At 39.9% G+C, this 14,646-nt stretch overlaps 2 protein-coding genes across 4 annotated transcripts; one reads left to right on the top strand and one right to left on the bottom strand.

The window, feature by feature from the left end:
* Positions 1–253: 253 nt before the first annotated feature.
* Positions 254–5,566, bottom strand: vps29 (VPS29 retromer complex component). 3 transcript variants are annotated; one of them, XM_041971917.1, is made up of 5 exons: positions 5,486–5,549; positions 4,578–4,589; positions 2,803–2,994; positions 2,440–2,675; positions 254–721 (listed from the first exon to the last, which is right to left on the bottom strand). In XM_041971917.1, the coding sequence occupies exons 1-5, from the start codon at positions 5,534–5,536 to the stop codon at positions 604–606; spliced, it is 609 nt and encodes a 202-aa protein (XP_041827851.1). In that variant the 5' UTR covers positions 5,537–5,549; the 3' UTR covers positions 254–603. The 3 variants fall into 3 exon arrangements, with proteins under 3 accessions (XP_041827851.1, XP_041827852.1, XP_041827850.1); XM_041971918.1 differs by lacking the exon at positions 4,578–4,589 and having other exon boundaries at positions 5,486–5,566; XM_041971916.1 differs by lacking the exon at positions 5,486–5,549 and having other exon boundaries at positions 4,578–5,470.
* A 215-nt stretch (positions 5,567–5,781) lies between these two features.
* On the top strand, positions 5,782–13,348 carry eif5 (eukaryotic translation initiation factor 5). The gene is made up of 12 exons (XM_041971915.1): positions 5,782–5,916; positions 6,502–6,720; positions 8,117–8,396; positions 8,483–8,564; positions 8,931–9,103; positions 9,209–9,320; positions 9,420–9,550; positions 9,637–9,798; positions 10,038–10,199; positions 12,410–12,574; positions 12,684–12,821; positions 12,919–13,348. The coding sequence occupies exons 3-12, from the start codon at positions 8,325–8,327 to the stop codon at positions 13,015–13,017; spliced, it is 1,296 nt and encodes a 431-aa protein (XP_041827849.1). The 5' UTR covers positions 5,782–5,916; positions 6,502–6,720; positions 8,117–8,324; the 3' UTR covers positions 13,018–13,348.
* Positions 13,349–14,646: the final 1,298 nt, after the last annotated feature.

The raw sequence follows: 14,646 nt of genomic DNA, 5'->3' as shown, positions 1-14,646 counted from the left end.
CTGTGTACTTTGAGTCATTATGGAGGTGGTTTAAAGTAAATGTCTGGAAAAAAACTGAGTATTTTTAGTAGTTTAATTAATGTGAAAAAGCTGAAAGGCAGCAAACATCTCCTGAATAAGCTGAATATTTTGGCTTTTCAATGGTTTTAATATGTTGAATGATACTGATGTGATTACACAACATGATCATAACTGGGATGCAACAAAGTACAAACTTGGAAGTTATTTTCATATTTTAAAACAACAAAGTTACTGAAGTTACGCTTTTATTGAAAAATGAAAAATGACTACAGAAAACTAAAGGCCTGATGGTTACAAATACAGGATGTGACAGGAATGAAATAAAAAGAGAGAAAGTGGCACCAGGTATTTCTTTTGTTAGCAAAACATGACGTGCAATCTCTACTGACAGCTGGGATAGAAGTAATGATGATGACATATAAACAATATAATACATAGGTCTTCTAGAGTTAATTTATTCAACAGTTTGTTACAGCATCATCTTTATGGTGACTGAGGGAGCTGCTGCCCCCTGGTGGACAGGAATGAAACCATGCACTGCGCCTCCCCAGCCCAGCACTCTTCCCCTCATCTTCAAGCCTTTTAAGATTTCTTGTACTCGATTCTCTCCACCTTGACGTCATCACCGATCAGCTGATAAACGTATGTCACCACTGTAGAAGCCTGGATGTCCATTAATACAAAAGAAGGGATGATGTTTCTGTCAGGAGAAAACAAAGATGTGCTTTAGGACAAAGCTTTTCCCAAATCTAGTCAGTCTGCCTCTACGGTCATAAATGATTCCTTCAATAGAAAGTTTCTCCTTTAAAAAAGGAGCAAAGTTTAGGATGAACACTAAATGTGAAAAAGCTGCGTAAAAGCTCTTATAAACCAAACTGATGTGTAAAACACACTAAACAGTTGTCCATCTGCAACTGGCTCACTCAGGAAATAAATTCATCCCCCGCTTCATCAGCTCCACTGGTTCAACTTGTTACCACAAATATCTGCCAATCGTATGGAAGTAAATCAATACATTAGTCATGTAGACGTGGTGAAGACGACGACTTTCAAACTGAAGTTCAAACTGAGCATCAGAATGAGGAAGAAAGAGAATTTAAGTGACGTTGAATGTGGCATGGTTGTTGGTCTTTCTGGGATTTTCACACACAACCATCTCTAGGATTTACAGAGAATGGTCTGAAGAAGAGAAAATATCCAGCGAGCAGCAGTTTTCTGGACCAGAACATCTTGTTGATGTCAGAGGAGAATGGGCAGACTGGTTGGAGATGATAGAAAGGCAGGGCGAGGAAAGGCAAGTTTATGTGTGCAGCACAATTTAACAACAGGGTGATTCAAAGTGCTTTACAGAAAACAGGAAGCATAATTTAACATTACAAACAAAAGAGAAAAGAAAAAAAAGAACATTAGATAAAAATTAGCATTAAAACACGATCAAGTTTAAAAATTAAAGCTTAAAGAGGCAACAGGAGCTAGTCGCTCCAGGATTTTAGTGTTTTTTTGCGGCTGATGCAACTTGAAATGTCTGGTTTTATGACAGCTTCTGTGAGAAGATGAAAAGTCCACCTCCAGGTAAGTGTAGAGATTTGTAATCTGTCTTTCATTTTGTTGACCATGACATGTATTTGAAATACAGTGACTATCTTAAAGTCTTAATCATGAATCTTGAGATCTTGTGAAAGCGAAGTAGCCTTGGAGGCAGTAGTGTATTGTGTGTATAACATAAAAACTTGCTAGCACTGTTATCTAAAACATGAACAGTCTTTAGACTGGGTTAGGTTTAGAAAAAAGTATGACATTCTCATGGATATGTTATAAGAACAGAGTTCTCTGAATTACAATGAATTCAATTACACTTCCTGTAATTCAAATCCATTCAATGAATTTAATTAAATTCTTGAATCCTGAATTTTGTACAAGCCTGGAAACAACATGAAAGCATGGATCCATCCTGCCTTGGATCAATGCTGCTGGTGTTATCTTCTGATGCTACTTCCAGCAGGATAATGCACCATGTCACAAAGCTCAGATCGTCTCCACCTGCTTTCTAGAACATGACGATGAGTTCACTGGACTCCAACGGCCTCCACAGCCACCAGATCTCAGTCCAGTAGAGCAGCTTTGGGATGTGGTGGAACGAGAGATTCTCATCATGGATGCAGCCGACAAACCTCCAGCAACTGTGTGATGCTGTCATGTTAATATGGAGAAAACCTCTGAGGAAGGTTTCCTCCACCTGCTTCATCTATCACACCGGGAATAAAGAGCCTTGAAGCTAAAAAATGGTCCAAACAGGCGCTTGTAAGGTGGGCCTGATAAAGTAGCCGCCAAGTGTATAATACCAAATGTGGCCATCCCCTTTGTCTGAAAAAGACTTTGTGGGTAGTGTTGCGTATGTGGTTTACACTAAACACTCACCGTTCCAGTGCGTTGTAGGCTCCAGTGGCCGAGCCAGGGTTGATGTAGAACTTGTTTTCATTCTCAAAGGCCTCAAACTTGTGTGTGTGCCCGGAGATGAGGATGTCAACATCCAGTTGTCTCTGGAGTAACGCCAGGCTGGCCATGTCACCCCAGGGGATCACCTGGTGGCCGTGGATGAGGCCGATCTTGAACTGGCCTACTGTGACCACCTTCTGCTCCGGATAGTTCAAGTTCTGAGAGGGAGGAGGAAAAAACTAAATTTGTTATTATTTAGATTGCACTGTGTGGCTCTGATACTTAGTAATTAATCTAAATGTTTAATTGGAGCTACATAGGCCATCTACAAACACACACACAGACCTCATCAAAGTCTCCTCGGACTATGTGGACGTCCCCAGCAAGAGTTTTCAGGTAGTCATAGCTCTCCTTGGTGCAAAGGTTGCCTGTGCAGAGAATGTGCTGGATTTTCCCCGGGACCAACAGCTTCTTAAACTTGGCTGGCAGTGTGTTGCACCGGTGGGGGATGTGCAGATCACCTAACACCAGGACCAACTAATAGCATTGCACAGATACACACAAAAAAAGTTTAGTTCCTTCCATCTGCTGTAAGGACCAAACACTGAAAACTCAAGTGGGTTGAGGAAGGACTCCTGCAGAACGCCGCCGCTCAAACCTGCAGCAGAAAATGATGCACACAGACTCCACCACAACCCCCTGTACACCTCAGTTAGTTCACGCTGAATCACAATGTCATTTTAAAAATAATCTCCAGTGTTACGTTGCTGCAATGAAACACCAAAAGAGTCCAGATTAATTTAGTACAGTGGATAAACAGACTTCACTCATGGCACTCAAACTAACCAGTAATAAGCATTTGTAAGTAAAACAAACAAACAAACAAACAAAAAAAACAGAGACAGAAACATCTGACTGCATCAAGTGTCTGAATTCAAACAGGCTTGTGAATATTAATTTTTATATAAATTAAAAAAATTGAAGGTAAAAATCATTAACTGAATTTGTGCAGCTGGATTTTAGACACTTCATGACAGATGAGAAAGTTTATGATGTTTTTCACACACCAGAAGAAAGACACTGTAGTAAAAATAAACTCACAAAATACACTGCAACTTCACCAGCCAGCAAACAGCTGCTGTGGGTACTTTTAACATTTTAACCACATTTTTATGTTTTTTTTAGGCCCAAACTGTTTTGCTGGTGAATTGTAAGACAAACCAACAACTCTGATGGACAAACTGATGAACTACTACAGTACTGAGCAAAATTCTTGAGCCATCCCCTATTTCGAAAACAAGAAATAGCTTTAGCAATTTATGTAACTATGCAAACATACATGGAAATACAGCACATATAAGAGCAGTTTGTACAATTTTAATAAGCTAAAAAAGTCAATATCTGGTATGAGCAGCTTTATTCTTCAACACAGCCCAATTTTAACAAGTCTTTAGGAATGGCTGTCCAAACTTCTTAAAGGACTTTTCAAAAAGCTCTTCTTTGGACATTTCTACCTTTTTACTATGTTCTCTTTCTAGACGACCCCACGCTGCTTCAGCAATGTTGAGGCCCATGTTCTGAGAAGGATTCATCCCTCCATCAGACCTGTTACCACTGATCTTCAGTCCAGTTCTTGTGTTATGTGGTATACCTTCTCCCTTCCATGGAAACTATTTCTGATTAGGCTGATCACTGAACAAACGTTGAAAGGTCAACGTTTGAGCAAAATTTAAATAAATAAATAAAAGGGTAGCTAAAACCTTTTGCACAGTGCTGCATGTTTTTTTAATCCCCTCTAGACATTTAAAAATAACAATCTGAATTTGAAACATGTTAGGGACAGAGACCTGCCTGATGTGATGCTTAAATAGGAGCTTTAGGTTTCTCTGTTGAATTTCAAAATAACTTTGACTCTATAAATAAAAGTTTGATTTTTATATCTGGGAAAAGAGCTGAGAGCCAGCATCGTATAGCATCAGATAACTGCACTGCAGTGTTGAAACAGCAGAAGCTAGTTGTGCTGAGAGATGCAGAAACAGCAAATACCATTCTCGTGTTAGAGCGCCAGGCAGAACAGAGATCAGGAAAAAAGAAATCCAGCACAGAGCGAGAACACTTACCCGGTGACCAGCCTGGTTGGTTGAAGACGTAAAGGAGATGAAAGTGGGAAGTGTGTGGGGAGTGGGTGAGATAGGGAAGAAGGTAGGATGTGCATGTGAGGAACGACACATGGTGTGATCAAAGATTGGGGTAAAAAAAAAAAAGACAAAGGAAAACTGAAATTAGAAATTAAAATGATAAATGGATTAACAAACAAGAAAAATTAAATGACAATGTGCTCAAATCAACTGTTAATGGTTAGTGATAATGATAAGTGTAAGCAAATGCATAAATCATGTGCTTAAACAAATAATAAGTACTAGTGATTTAATGCTCAGTGATAATTTGAACAGCCCCATAAACTTGTTATAAAAACTTAACTAATCTTTAAATAACAATCTTAAAATTACAGAGACAGTGAGTTGGGAAGTCCAAAAGATGAAAAATAAATACATAAATAAATACTGAGAAACTGGAGAGATAATAATTGGGTGTCAAACCCTCATTTTTGCAGCACAGTTAAGCGCCTCACAAAATGAAATTACTTTTAGCTTGTTAGCCCTTCAAGCTAACCGGATGGCAACATGGGAAATTTGTACAAACCACGACAATAAACAAACAATCAAAAAAATAAATAGTTGCAGAACAAACGTGAAGAACCTAAGAGACCACCGAACTCGGTTTAAAAAAGTAATCTGAAGTGACAGTGGCCTGCAACAGTGAATTTTTAGAGACTAAACTCATCAGCTGTCATGTGATCGTTGAGCCATTTCGGAATCGAACCTCCTCATTAAGACTGAAACCGTAGACACCTTGGAGACACGACGTCGACTTCCTTGCGTCTACTGTTGGTCTAATGTAACTTCAAGGGCACAACAGCGCGCTATAAATTAAGCAAATGGTCGCCCTTTCGCCATTTCATACTCACCATCTTTTTTGTTGCTGTTTTCTGCGAGCCAAGTTCAGGAAGCGCCTTCATACGTCTAGCGTCATGACGTCAACCAATCGCAGATGGAATGCGTCAAGTTACACAAGCTACTTCCTAAAATTCTTTCGTAATAAAACCGATTAGCCTTTTAATTCTTACTGCAATGGGGTAGTATTTAATAAACAGTTGCATACTGGTTTTAAAGCAATGATAAATCATTAAGATTCTTTTATAGATAATAAATAGCCAAATAACCCCATAAATTCAGATGTTAAAAGAAGTAAATATCAAATACACGTGACATAAACCCCAACAGACTTTTATTTTAAGTAAATTGGTGCCACAGGAAGTTGCTCAGTGTTGCATCTGTTAAATCAACAGTCGTTGGTAAAAACGAAGCGAGTAGCTGCCTTTCGCAGAACATTCGAGAGGTAGGTGTTCACTGACTTCGATACGTTTTCTTCGATTTACCCCAGTTTAGATACTATGTCGATGGGTGTAAATACACAAAAAAATATAGCTAGCTAACCATTATAAGAGATTACCTCCTATTTATTTCCATCTTTACGAGACCTCGTCGACTGCACTGCTAACTGTGTTAGCTTAAGCTGCGCAATGTCAATGGCCTCGCATTGGTATCTGGGTTATGGCCGTCTTTCAGTACGCTTTTATTATTTTAATTCTTTATCTTAAATTACACGAATGGGTTATCTATAGACGTGCCGCTTTGTAGGTAGATATTCTTTTACCGCCACCCCAATTGCGGTAATCTGTGAGGGGGAAAAGCCTTGAAACACGTGTTAACGTGTTTCGCCAGTTAGCAGGTGACGCTACGATTTTGATAGAGTCGTGTTAATACCGTTTGATATGTAAAAATGTTTATTGATTATTTTAAATAGGACCCATCTTAATTGGAGTGTTGTACGTGGCAACTGAGCAACAGCTAATGAGCGCCAATGACTATCACACCTACTGATGCTCACGTTTGTATTTAACGACCATTTCTTGTCCTTAAGGTTTTCAAAACCCCGAGGATTGTTCCAGACCACCTTTTACCGTCTCGGAGCCTGGGATCTGCACTGTTCGGACGCTTCGGAGTATTTAACCGTGGACCTTTTGAGAGCCATACCATTTAGAGACCCTGCTGCAATCGATACAGCACCAGCTATCGACCACCGTTCACTGCGGCAATAGGACGATCAGCGTTGTGTTTATGTCTTTGTTTTGCGAAAACGGTAAGTAATTGCTTCAGTTCAGTGAATTTTAATTTTATTTGTTTTACACTGCTCGGTTCTAGATTTTCATATGAATAAGATATGACGTTATTTAGCTCTATCGAGTAATATGCTATGTTTTCTGTGGCACTATCAAAATGGCGTCTTCCAGTCCCGTCACTCGTTTGCAGTGACTGTATGACGCACTCTGCACCAGTCAGCTAAGCTAGTTAGCTAACCCTACTTGTAGTAGTCTTGACCTTGCTTCTATGAAATTATTCAACTAAGGATACTATACTGAGACTAAAAATATGTGTACGTGTGTGTGTATAGATAAATTACATTTATGACTCATTTTATGTCGAGTGACGCTGACATGTTTGAGGCAAAAACCTGCGGCAGACTGGGAAGTTAGTAGAGGAAGAGCTATTTGGCAGCTTCCAGGCCTCGTGTTTGTGACCTATTAAAAAGAGGAGGCCTTATATGACCAAAGCCACAGGTCCTCACATAAGACAATAGCCTTTTATAAATCCATTTTGTGTGCAGGTGGCCACAAAAGGAGGTTAAAGCATCCCATTCTGAGGCCTCGTTTTATTTTTCTTCATTGTACATGGCTGGCATGCTTGCTAACTGCTGGATCATGGACATGTTTTTGTTTATTTATTTTGGTAGATTTTATTGTTTTTGCATTAGCTTGAGTTGTTTTGTGCATATAAGGAGGTATAGTAGTTTCTAGTAAACTTAACAAATAACTCATTTAAAGGCTTTTCTGGAAACTGTACCTCCCTTTTATGAAGGTCTTCTGTCACAGAACAAACAACCTACGTACATCTGGCCTTTGTCTTCAGTACCAAAGGATATGAAGGTCCTTATTTTTGCCCCCTTTTCCGGTGCTATCATGACAACAGGCCATTTCTGTGATACTTTGTTGGCCTTAAATATAATCTGCCCTCATTGCCGCAGAAATCAAGTAGTTGTTTTAAAGAAATAAATCTAATGTTAATAGTCTAATATTTTCTACTGTTTACTAGATTTACTTCCTAGCACATTTTGATTTGTTTGCCCTAAATTAGGCTGTTTTGTTGACATGACTTCTAGACTGGGATCTATGCCACAACCCTTTTTGTTCCCTTTAAATAATAGCAGTCACTCAAGAATAGCCACACACTGCAGGAATCTTTTCCATTATATTTCAGTGGATAGAGGATTACTAAAAAGCACAGGCAAAATAAATTGTCATGTCTTCATTTAATTTTCACTCCATTGTTCATTGGCTAAGAAAGTGGTTGGCTTTACATACACTTTGCATTTTTGTTCAGCCACTATTTCTAATCTCTGTTCAGTCATGTTAGTAAGAGCACATGTGCTGGCAGCTTTGTTTTATAAATGATTAATGTTTGTCCCTATCCTCTTTCAGAGCTGTTGCGCAGCCGTTGGAACCTGTGTGGTGGAAATCTAGCCTTCAAGCAAGGAGCTTGCAGCCATAGCGGCACAGCGTTTTTCATGTCAGAGACCGAGCACGCTTGCAGTCGTTTATGTCATCCCCTCTTTTCCAGACAGAAGATCCCAAAAAATCCCCAACCAAGATCTTTTTATCTTGCTGATAGTACTAACATCCAGCCAAAATGTCTGTCAACGTCAACCGCAGCGTGTCAGACCAGTTCTATCGCTACAAGATGCCCCGTCTGATTGCCAAGGTAACTGCACGCTGTCATGTTTCTGCAAATTAGTTTGTAAGGGGTATTGATAATCCTTGTTTTTTTTTTTTTCTTTCTTTCTTCAGGTTGAAGGCAAAGGAAATGGAATCAAGACGGTCATTGTCAACATGGTTGATGTTGCAAAGGCTCTGAACAGGCCTCCAACATGTGAGTACAACACATGTCGTATTCCCACCATTTATTGTTTTTAATTGGTCTCTGGTTGAGGATGAGGCAAGGTGATGGGAGTGGCTGAGTGTTGGGAAGCTGGACACATTCAGCAATCAAAATGAATAACTGGTCAGATGATACAGTGACGTGTATAATTAAGTGGAACCCTTTCTAAATGGTGGGAGGATCAGAGGATGGTGTTTATAAATGTATGCAAATTGATTTTATGGGCTGTCATTTTGAGAAGGTAAAAAGATTTTAGCTTGATCTCAACTGTAAACATTTTATTAAAGAGTATAGCTACAGTGTCTTGGAAGTGTCTTTGTCATCGTGAACGTTTGTTGGTTCTGCTCTCTCCTGCAGATCCAACCAAGTTTTTTGGTTGTGAACTCGGCGCTCAGACCCAGTTTGATACCAAAAACGATCGTTACATCGTCAATGGATCCCACGAGGCGAACAAGTTGCAGGATATGCTTGATGGGTTCATCAGAAAATTTGTGCTGTGTACCGAGTGTGACAACCCTGAAACTGACCTGGTAGATGTCTTACTGCTTTTATCCAACTGTCCTCAAAGAACCTTATACAGCCCCCCCAAACAAAAGACATGACATCATTGATTTGCTTCATTCTTCTTTTTACAGCATGTCAATCCCAAGAAACAAACCATTGGCACTTCCTGTAAGGCCTGTGGATACCGTGGCATGCTAGACACCAGACACAAACTCTGCACGTTCATCCTCAAAAACCCACCAGGTTGGTCATATCCTCTGACCATAAGAGAAACTTGCTCTCATCCAGTCGTACATCCAAACAGGTGTGATATAATGGCTGCTTTGCATTTTTCAAAAACAGAGAGCAATGATAGTGGGTCTGCATCTGCAAAGAAAGAGAAGGAGAAAAAGAACCGCAAGAAGGACAAGGAGAACGGCTCTGGCAGCAGCGAGGCTGGAAACCGTGACGACATTGATGCTCCTGAGGCTGTGGTGTGTTTGGTGTCCTTGACTTGTCATAAACCCCGTAACTTTATTTAGCCTGATCTCTGAATTTCTCTTGCCCTTCTGACATTAAGGATGGAGATGACGACGATGGGGACTGGGCAGAGGACACTACAGAGGAAGCACAGAGGCGACGAATGGAAGAGATTAGTGACCACGCCAAGAACCTCACACTCAGCGAGGATCTAGAGAAGCCCCTGGAGGAGAGGGTCAACCTTTTCTACAGCTATGTGAAAGTAAGGCTATTATTGGTTAGACTTCATTTATTCTATTTTATGCATGTAAACAGTTTCAGATCAGAGCTCTTAAAGGGAAAAACTGCAAATCCTTTAGTTAAATAACACATTTCGCCTCAGATGAAATTAGTTGGTTATGAATATTAACATTTTAAGTAGTATCAATTTTTGAAAATAGTATTTGAGCATTAAACACAATATTCATAATGTATTCCCCCACCCCCACACATCTCATTTAGCAAAAGAAGGAGAGTGGAGTCATTGATGGGGCTGATAAGGAGATCTTGGCTGAAGCAGAGCGTCTGGATGTGAAGGCCATGGGCCCCCTCATCCTCAGTGAGCTGCTCTTCAATGAGAACATCCGTGAGCAGATCAAGAAGTACAAGCGCCACTTCCTGCGGGTATGTTTGTCTAATCTCCCTCAAAGAAAATGCTAACAGCAGAAGGATGATGTAGACGTTGAGCTTACAAGCTTGAGATGGGGAAACTAAAATCACTCAAAGCTGCTGCATAGAAAAATCAAACTGATAACAAGCTTCATCATTTTGCTACATTATAGTTTAAGTTCTACCTCATTTCACACGATTAAAAGGTTGGAAGTGGAGGCCTTATAAAACAAACTCCTGGTCTGTGCACCCATAACTGTTGCTTGATGCGCCTGTGACTGGGGCAAAGAGTTGATTTAAGTTGCTGCTGATGAACCTCGTAGATAAGCAGGAGTCGTCGGAGATGAAATAGACCTCTTATCAGGAAGGGCAGGCATATTGGACCGTACCACTTTAACAAGCGATGCTGCTGTTGACTTGGGGTGTGTGTGTGTACACACGTTTGTGTTGCTGAGCCGCTTTGGTTTGGTCTGTGCAAACTGCCAAAGGGGAACAGCGAAGTTAAATCACAAGGATGTAAGTTTTGCAGCAGTATGGTGCAACCGCTGTCAGATTTTCTAAATGCCAAGAAAAAGAAGTTTGTTTCCTTTAGCAGAGGATATGTTATATAAGAGATCTTGATCATTGGATTTGTGCAGATACTGCAGCAGGGTGCAAAAATTTAGGTTGAGAAATTTTTTACTGTGGATTTTTTATTTTTAATAATAAATACATGGAGGCAGAAGATGTTATCAGAAATACACATATTCTGTTCTACTCAGTGGAGACGAACCACGACTTGTCCCTCCAAGCTAGTGGTGGGTGGATATATCCAAATATCTAGAATATTGATACCAATGTTTATATCGATCGAAATGGTGTGAAAGCACCGTTACTTTAATGTAAGGCTTAAATAATATCTGAATCTTCATCTATGAGGATGAGGTGGATTTTGTGGTTTTGGTTCCCTGCTGAGACCAAAATCAGCTTCTCTGCTGAGATGATGCCATATTTGGACTTTTAAAATGACACCCGTAATAACTTTGTTTCTGGACAACCTTTAACAGAACTTCTAAATGTAGGACTTAAAAACGATCACAGGCGTCATTAATAAGGAGGATATGTTGTTTTTGGTGCAGTCAGTTCACCACTGTGACAGGGCACCTAAATGCCCGTTTATATTGTTAATGGGGAAAAGCATATCTGTACTTGGACCAAAAAACCTCCAGAAACACGAGAGTACCTGCTGGTGATAAGCACAAACTAGAGCTGAAAGACCTGAAAATGTACAGATAATTATGTGAAGTTTCTGTTCTTACCGACACTTTTGCTAAGATGAAAAAACTTAATAGTGTGATGTAAGGTTACAAAGCACAGCCATTCAGCTGTTTGATGGTCCTAGAGTCCAGCTTTCTATCCAGTGGGAGACCCCTGCATTAGATAATATTTTATGAAAGGATGAGTGATAATGATGTCGACTGCATCATTGAAAGCTAGTTGGATTTCATACAGACCTTATGATGATTTGGACTCGTGTATGAGGCCAAGAGGGTGATCATGACAACATATTTCACTTGGGTGGGTTTATTTTTAGCTTCTCCAGTTTTAAATCCTCAATTTGTATTTTTAAATCACCAGCTTGAACCAGCATGGTAAGAATGCACAGAAGGAAGTAAATAACACTTTGTCATCTAACATTGGAACACTTGTAGTTGAAGTAAAACTCATATCTCAGCCCATGAGACCTTAAACAGCAGCCACCACCGTTTCAGGCTGAGTGGTTGAGTGTGACATGATGATGCTCTAACGTGGCGATAAGAGGCAGTGGGGAAACGCCATGGTAACTGCATATGCTGCTGGGAAACTATGCATTTCCATTTACAAACAAAACAACTCCAGCATCTTATTGTGACAATCAGAAGTCAGGGAAGCTGTGGACATGAATCATGGAGACTGAAAATGTAGCTGTTGTCATGAACAGGTCAAAGCAAACTTTACTTTCTGGCTTCTGACGTTGGTGGGGTAAGTGGGGGGGGACTAACAAACCTCATGCAGCACCAGTCTTGCTGCAAACCGCAAATATGCCGTCTTGTGAAAGCCACACAGCAGCATGAAAACAGTCTTTTTTTTTTTTTTTCTTGAACCTCAAAGCCACCTCTCTTCTCACTATGAAGTAGTTCTGCATACTTGTTAGTTTTTTGTTGTTTTCTTTCTCATGACTCTTATGTGGTCAAACGTTTCCTCAGTTCTGCCACAACAACAAAAAAGCCCAGAAGTATCTGCTGGGAGGCTTCGAGTGTGTTGTGAAGCTGCATCAGGTCCAGCTGCTGCCGCGCGTTGCCATCATCCTCAAAGATCTGTACGACGCCGACCTGCTGGAAGAGGACGTCATATTCGCCTGGGCAGAGAAGGTCGGCGCCCCCGTTTACTTTTTATCTTAATCTCCTGCTTCTCTGTTGCTTTTGCTGTTTTGTTCTTAATTTAATCCAAACTTTTTTTCCTTCTATCTTCCTTCGGCAGGTTTCTAAGAAATATGTCTCCAAGGAACTTGCCAAAGAGATCCATGCCAAGGCTGCTCCTTTTGTCAAATGGCTGAAGGAGGCTGAGGAGGAGAGTGAGGGGAGTGAAGAAGAAGATGAGGAAGATGAGAATGTGGAGGTACAGTACTTCTGAAGTATCTGGAAGCTCGATATTCTTTGGTAAACTTAAACCTGTGGCTGTTCTTCAGAGCACGTGTGACGTTTTCTGTCTTCAGGTGGTGTACTCGTCCTCTGCCCACAAGCTGAAAGTGGAGACCGTGAAACCAGAAACACCTGAGAAAGAAGAGGATGACATCGACATTGACGCGATCTGAGAGATTCAGATGATGATGCTTGTGTTGTGGCTTTGATTCACAATGTATGACCTAAATGCCTGGCCTTTTCATCCTTGACCACCTTCCCTCCTCACCCACCCCTCTGCTAGCCCTCTGCTTTATGGCATGACTTAATATAGCGCTTTACTTGCTGCTCAGTATCTGTAATTTTGAGATGTATTTGGTCGAATTAAATGAAGTCGCTTTGGGGATTTTAAACGTGGGTGTTTTGGGATCAGTTTGACTGCACCTTTTCTTTTTTTTCCTGTTTTTGGGGGGGCAGTTCCTTGTATTTTTCCAGTAAATAAAGAATGTTTTGCTATCCACCACATTTGAACGTGTATTTACTGGTAATATTTTCTGTGTAGAAATTATGATTTAGACAGATTAATGTACTAGAAAACGTATTTGGTTTGTTTTAAACTGAAAAGTTAATTGAACCATGCCTGTTAATTTTATGATCTATTTCTTTTGGGCACAAAAAGGTGATTGTAGTTGCAACCCTGAGAAGGAATTTAAAGACCAGAAAATATTTGGCCATGGCGTTGTAGCCCAAGTCATATTTTGGTTAAATTGTCATATTAACTATACTAATATTGCTGATCCGTTTCCATTTCTTTTAAGGTGACCTTCAAAACTTTGTTAGTCTGCTTCGTTGAGATAGATGGAGAATTGATTTTAAACATGTTCTGACATTTACAATATTTATACCTTGATATTTCTGTCTCACAGGTCTGAAAAAGAGTAGATAGAAATATACTTAAATGTCTCATTCCCATCACAATAACACTTGATTTGTCCACAAGACCAAAGAGCACCACAATACTTCTGGTTTTAAACACTCCTCATCGTCCTGGATGACACTGCTGTTCCTCAAGCTTATATTTGTTTAAAATGGGTATTTTAAACAGATACATGTTTTTACTTTGCTTAAAAAAATTAAAATCTGTTTTTACTGTTCCCCAATGATGTTGAAACACATATATTTTTAAGTCGTCCTGAAACGCTGCCTTTTTTTAATTTAATTTCCCCTTCAAATTCTACTACCTGATCTCTATATCCTGCATTATTTATCAGTCTGATGGCTCTTTTCAGGATTTTATTTATTGCTTGTTACTTTTGCATGTTTCCTCACACCTCTACCCACTTATCCAAGTATGGTTAAAGTTAATGTACAATATACGAACTTGTGACTGGAAAGAAAAAGAAAATCAAATTTTTCCTTTAAGCAATCACAGTTCAGTTTCCTCCTGAACGATGACAGTCCTCCCTGTACTTTGTGGTCCAATGGGACTGGGGTCAGTCAGTTTCCTCACTTCCTCCACCCGTTCAACTGGACACACTCGTGCTGCATTCATGTGCTGTCAGAAACATTACGGATCCATTTAATTAGGTTACATCCAGCCTCACTACGTTTGGAACTGGGGTGGATGTTAATGGTGTTTAAGGGGAGGGAAAGAAAATGGGAAATCCTGTGAGAGAAACATTGAGACTTCATCAAGCTTAAAAAAAAATTAATTAAAAAATTAAACTGGAAACCTATTCAACACAAAACAAATGACACATTCTTATGCATGGCTTTATCAGTTTAACATGTTCACTATGTGGATTGTACATTTATATCAAAAG

The sequence above is a fragment of the Melanotaenia boesemani genome, chromosome 20, assembly GCF_017639745.1.
Source record: "Melanotaenia boesemani isolate fMelBoe1 chromosome 20, fMelBoe1.pri, whole genome shotgun sequence".
NCBI lineage: Eukaryota > Metazoa > Chordata > Actinopteri > Atheriniformes > Melanotaeniidae > Melanotaenia > Melanotaenia boesemani.
The sequence above is the reverse complement of the archived record's forward strand: the minus strand, read 5'-3'. Positions and strand labels throughout refer to the sequence as shown.

Coding starts and splice junctions, on each gene's coding strand:
- vps29 (XM_041971916.1), bottom strand. CDS start 4,688: ATGTGTCGTTCCTCACATGCACATCCTACCTTCTTCCCTATCTCACCC. Junction 2,995..4,577: donor CCAACCAGGCTGGTCACCGG/GTAAGTGTTCTC, acceptor CAATGCTATTAG/TTGGTCCTGGTGTTAGGTGA. Junction 722..2,439: donor GCCTACAACGCACTGGAACG/GTGAGTGTTTAG, acceptor TTCTCCTGACAG/AAACATCATCCCTTCTTTTG.
- eif5 (XM_041971915.1), top strand. CDS start 8,325: ATGTCTGTCAACGTCAACCGCAGCGTGTCAGACCAGTTCTATCGCTAC. Junction 8,565..8,930: donor TCTGAACAGGCCTCCAACAT/GTGAGTACAACA, acceptor TCTCTCCTGCAG/ATCCAACCAAGTTTTTTGGT. Junction 12,575..12,683: donor TATTCGCCTGGGCAGAGAAG/GTCGGCGCCCCC, acceptor TTCCTTCGGCAG/GTTTCTAAGAAATATGTCTC.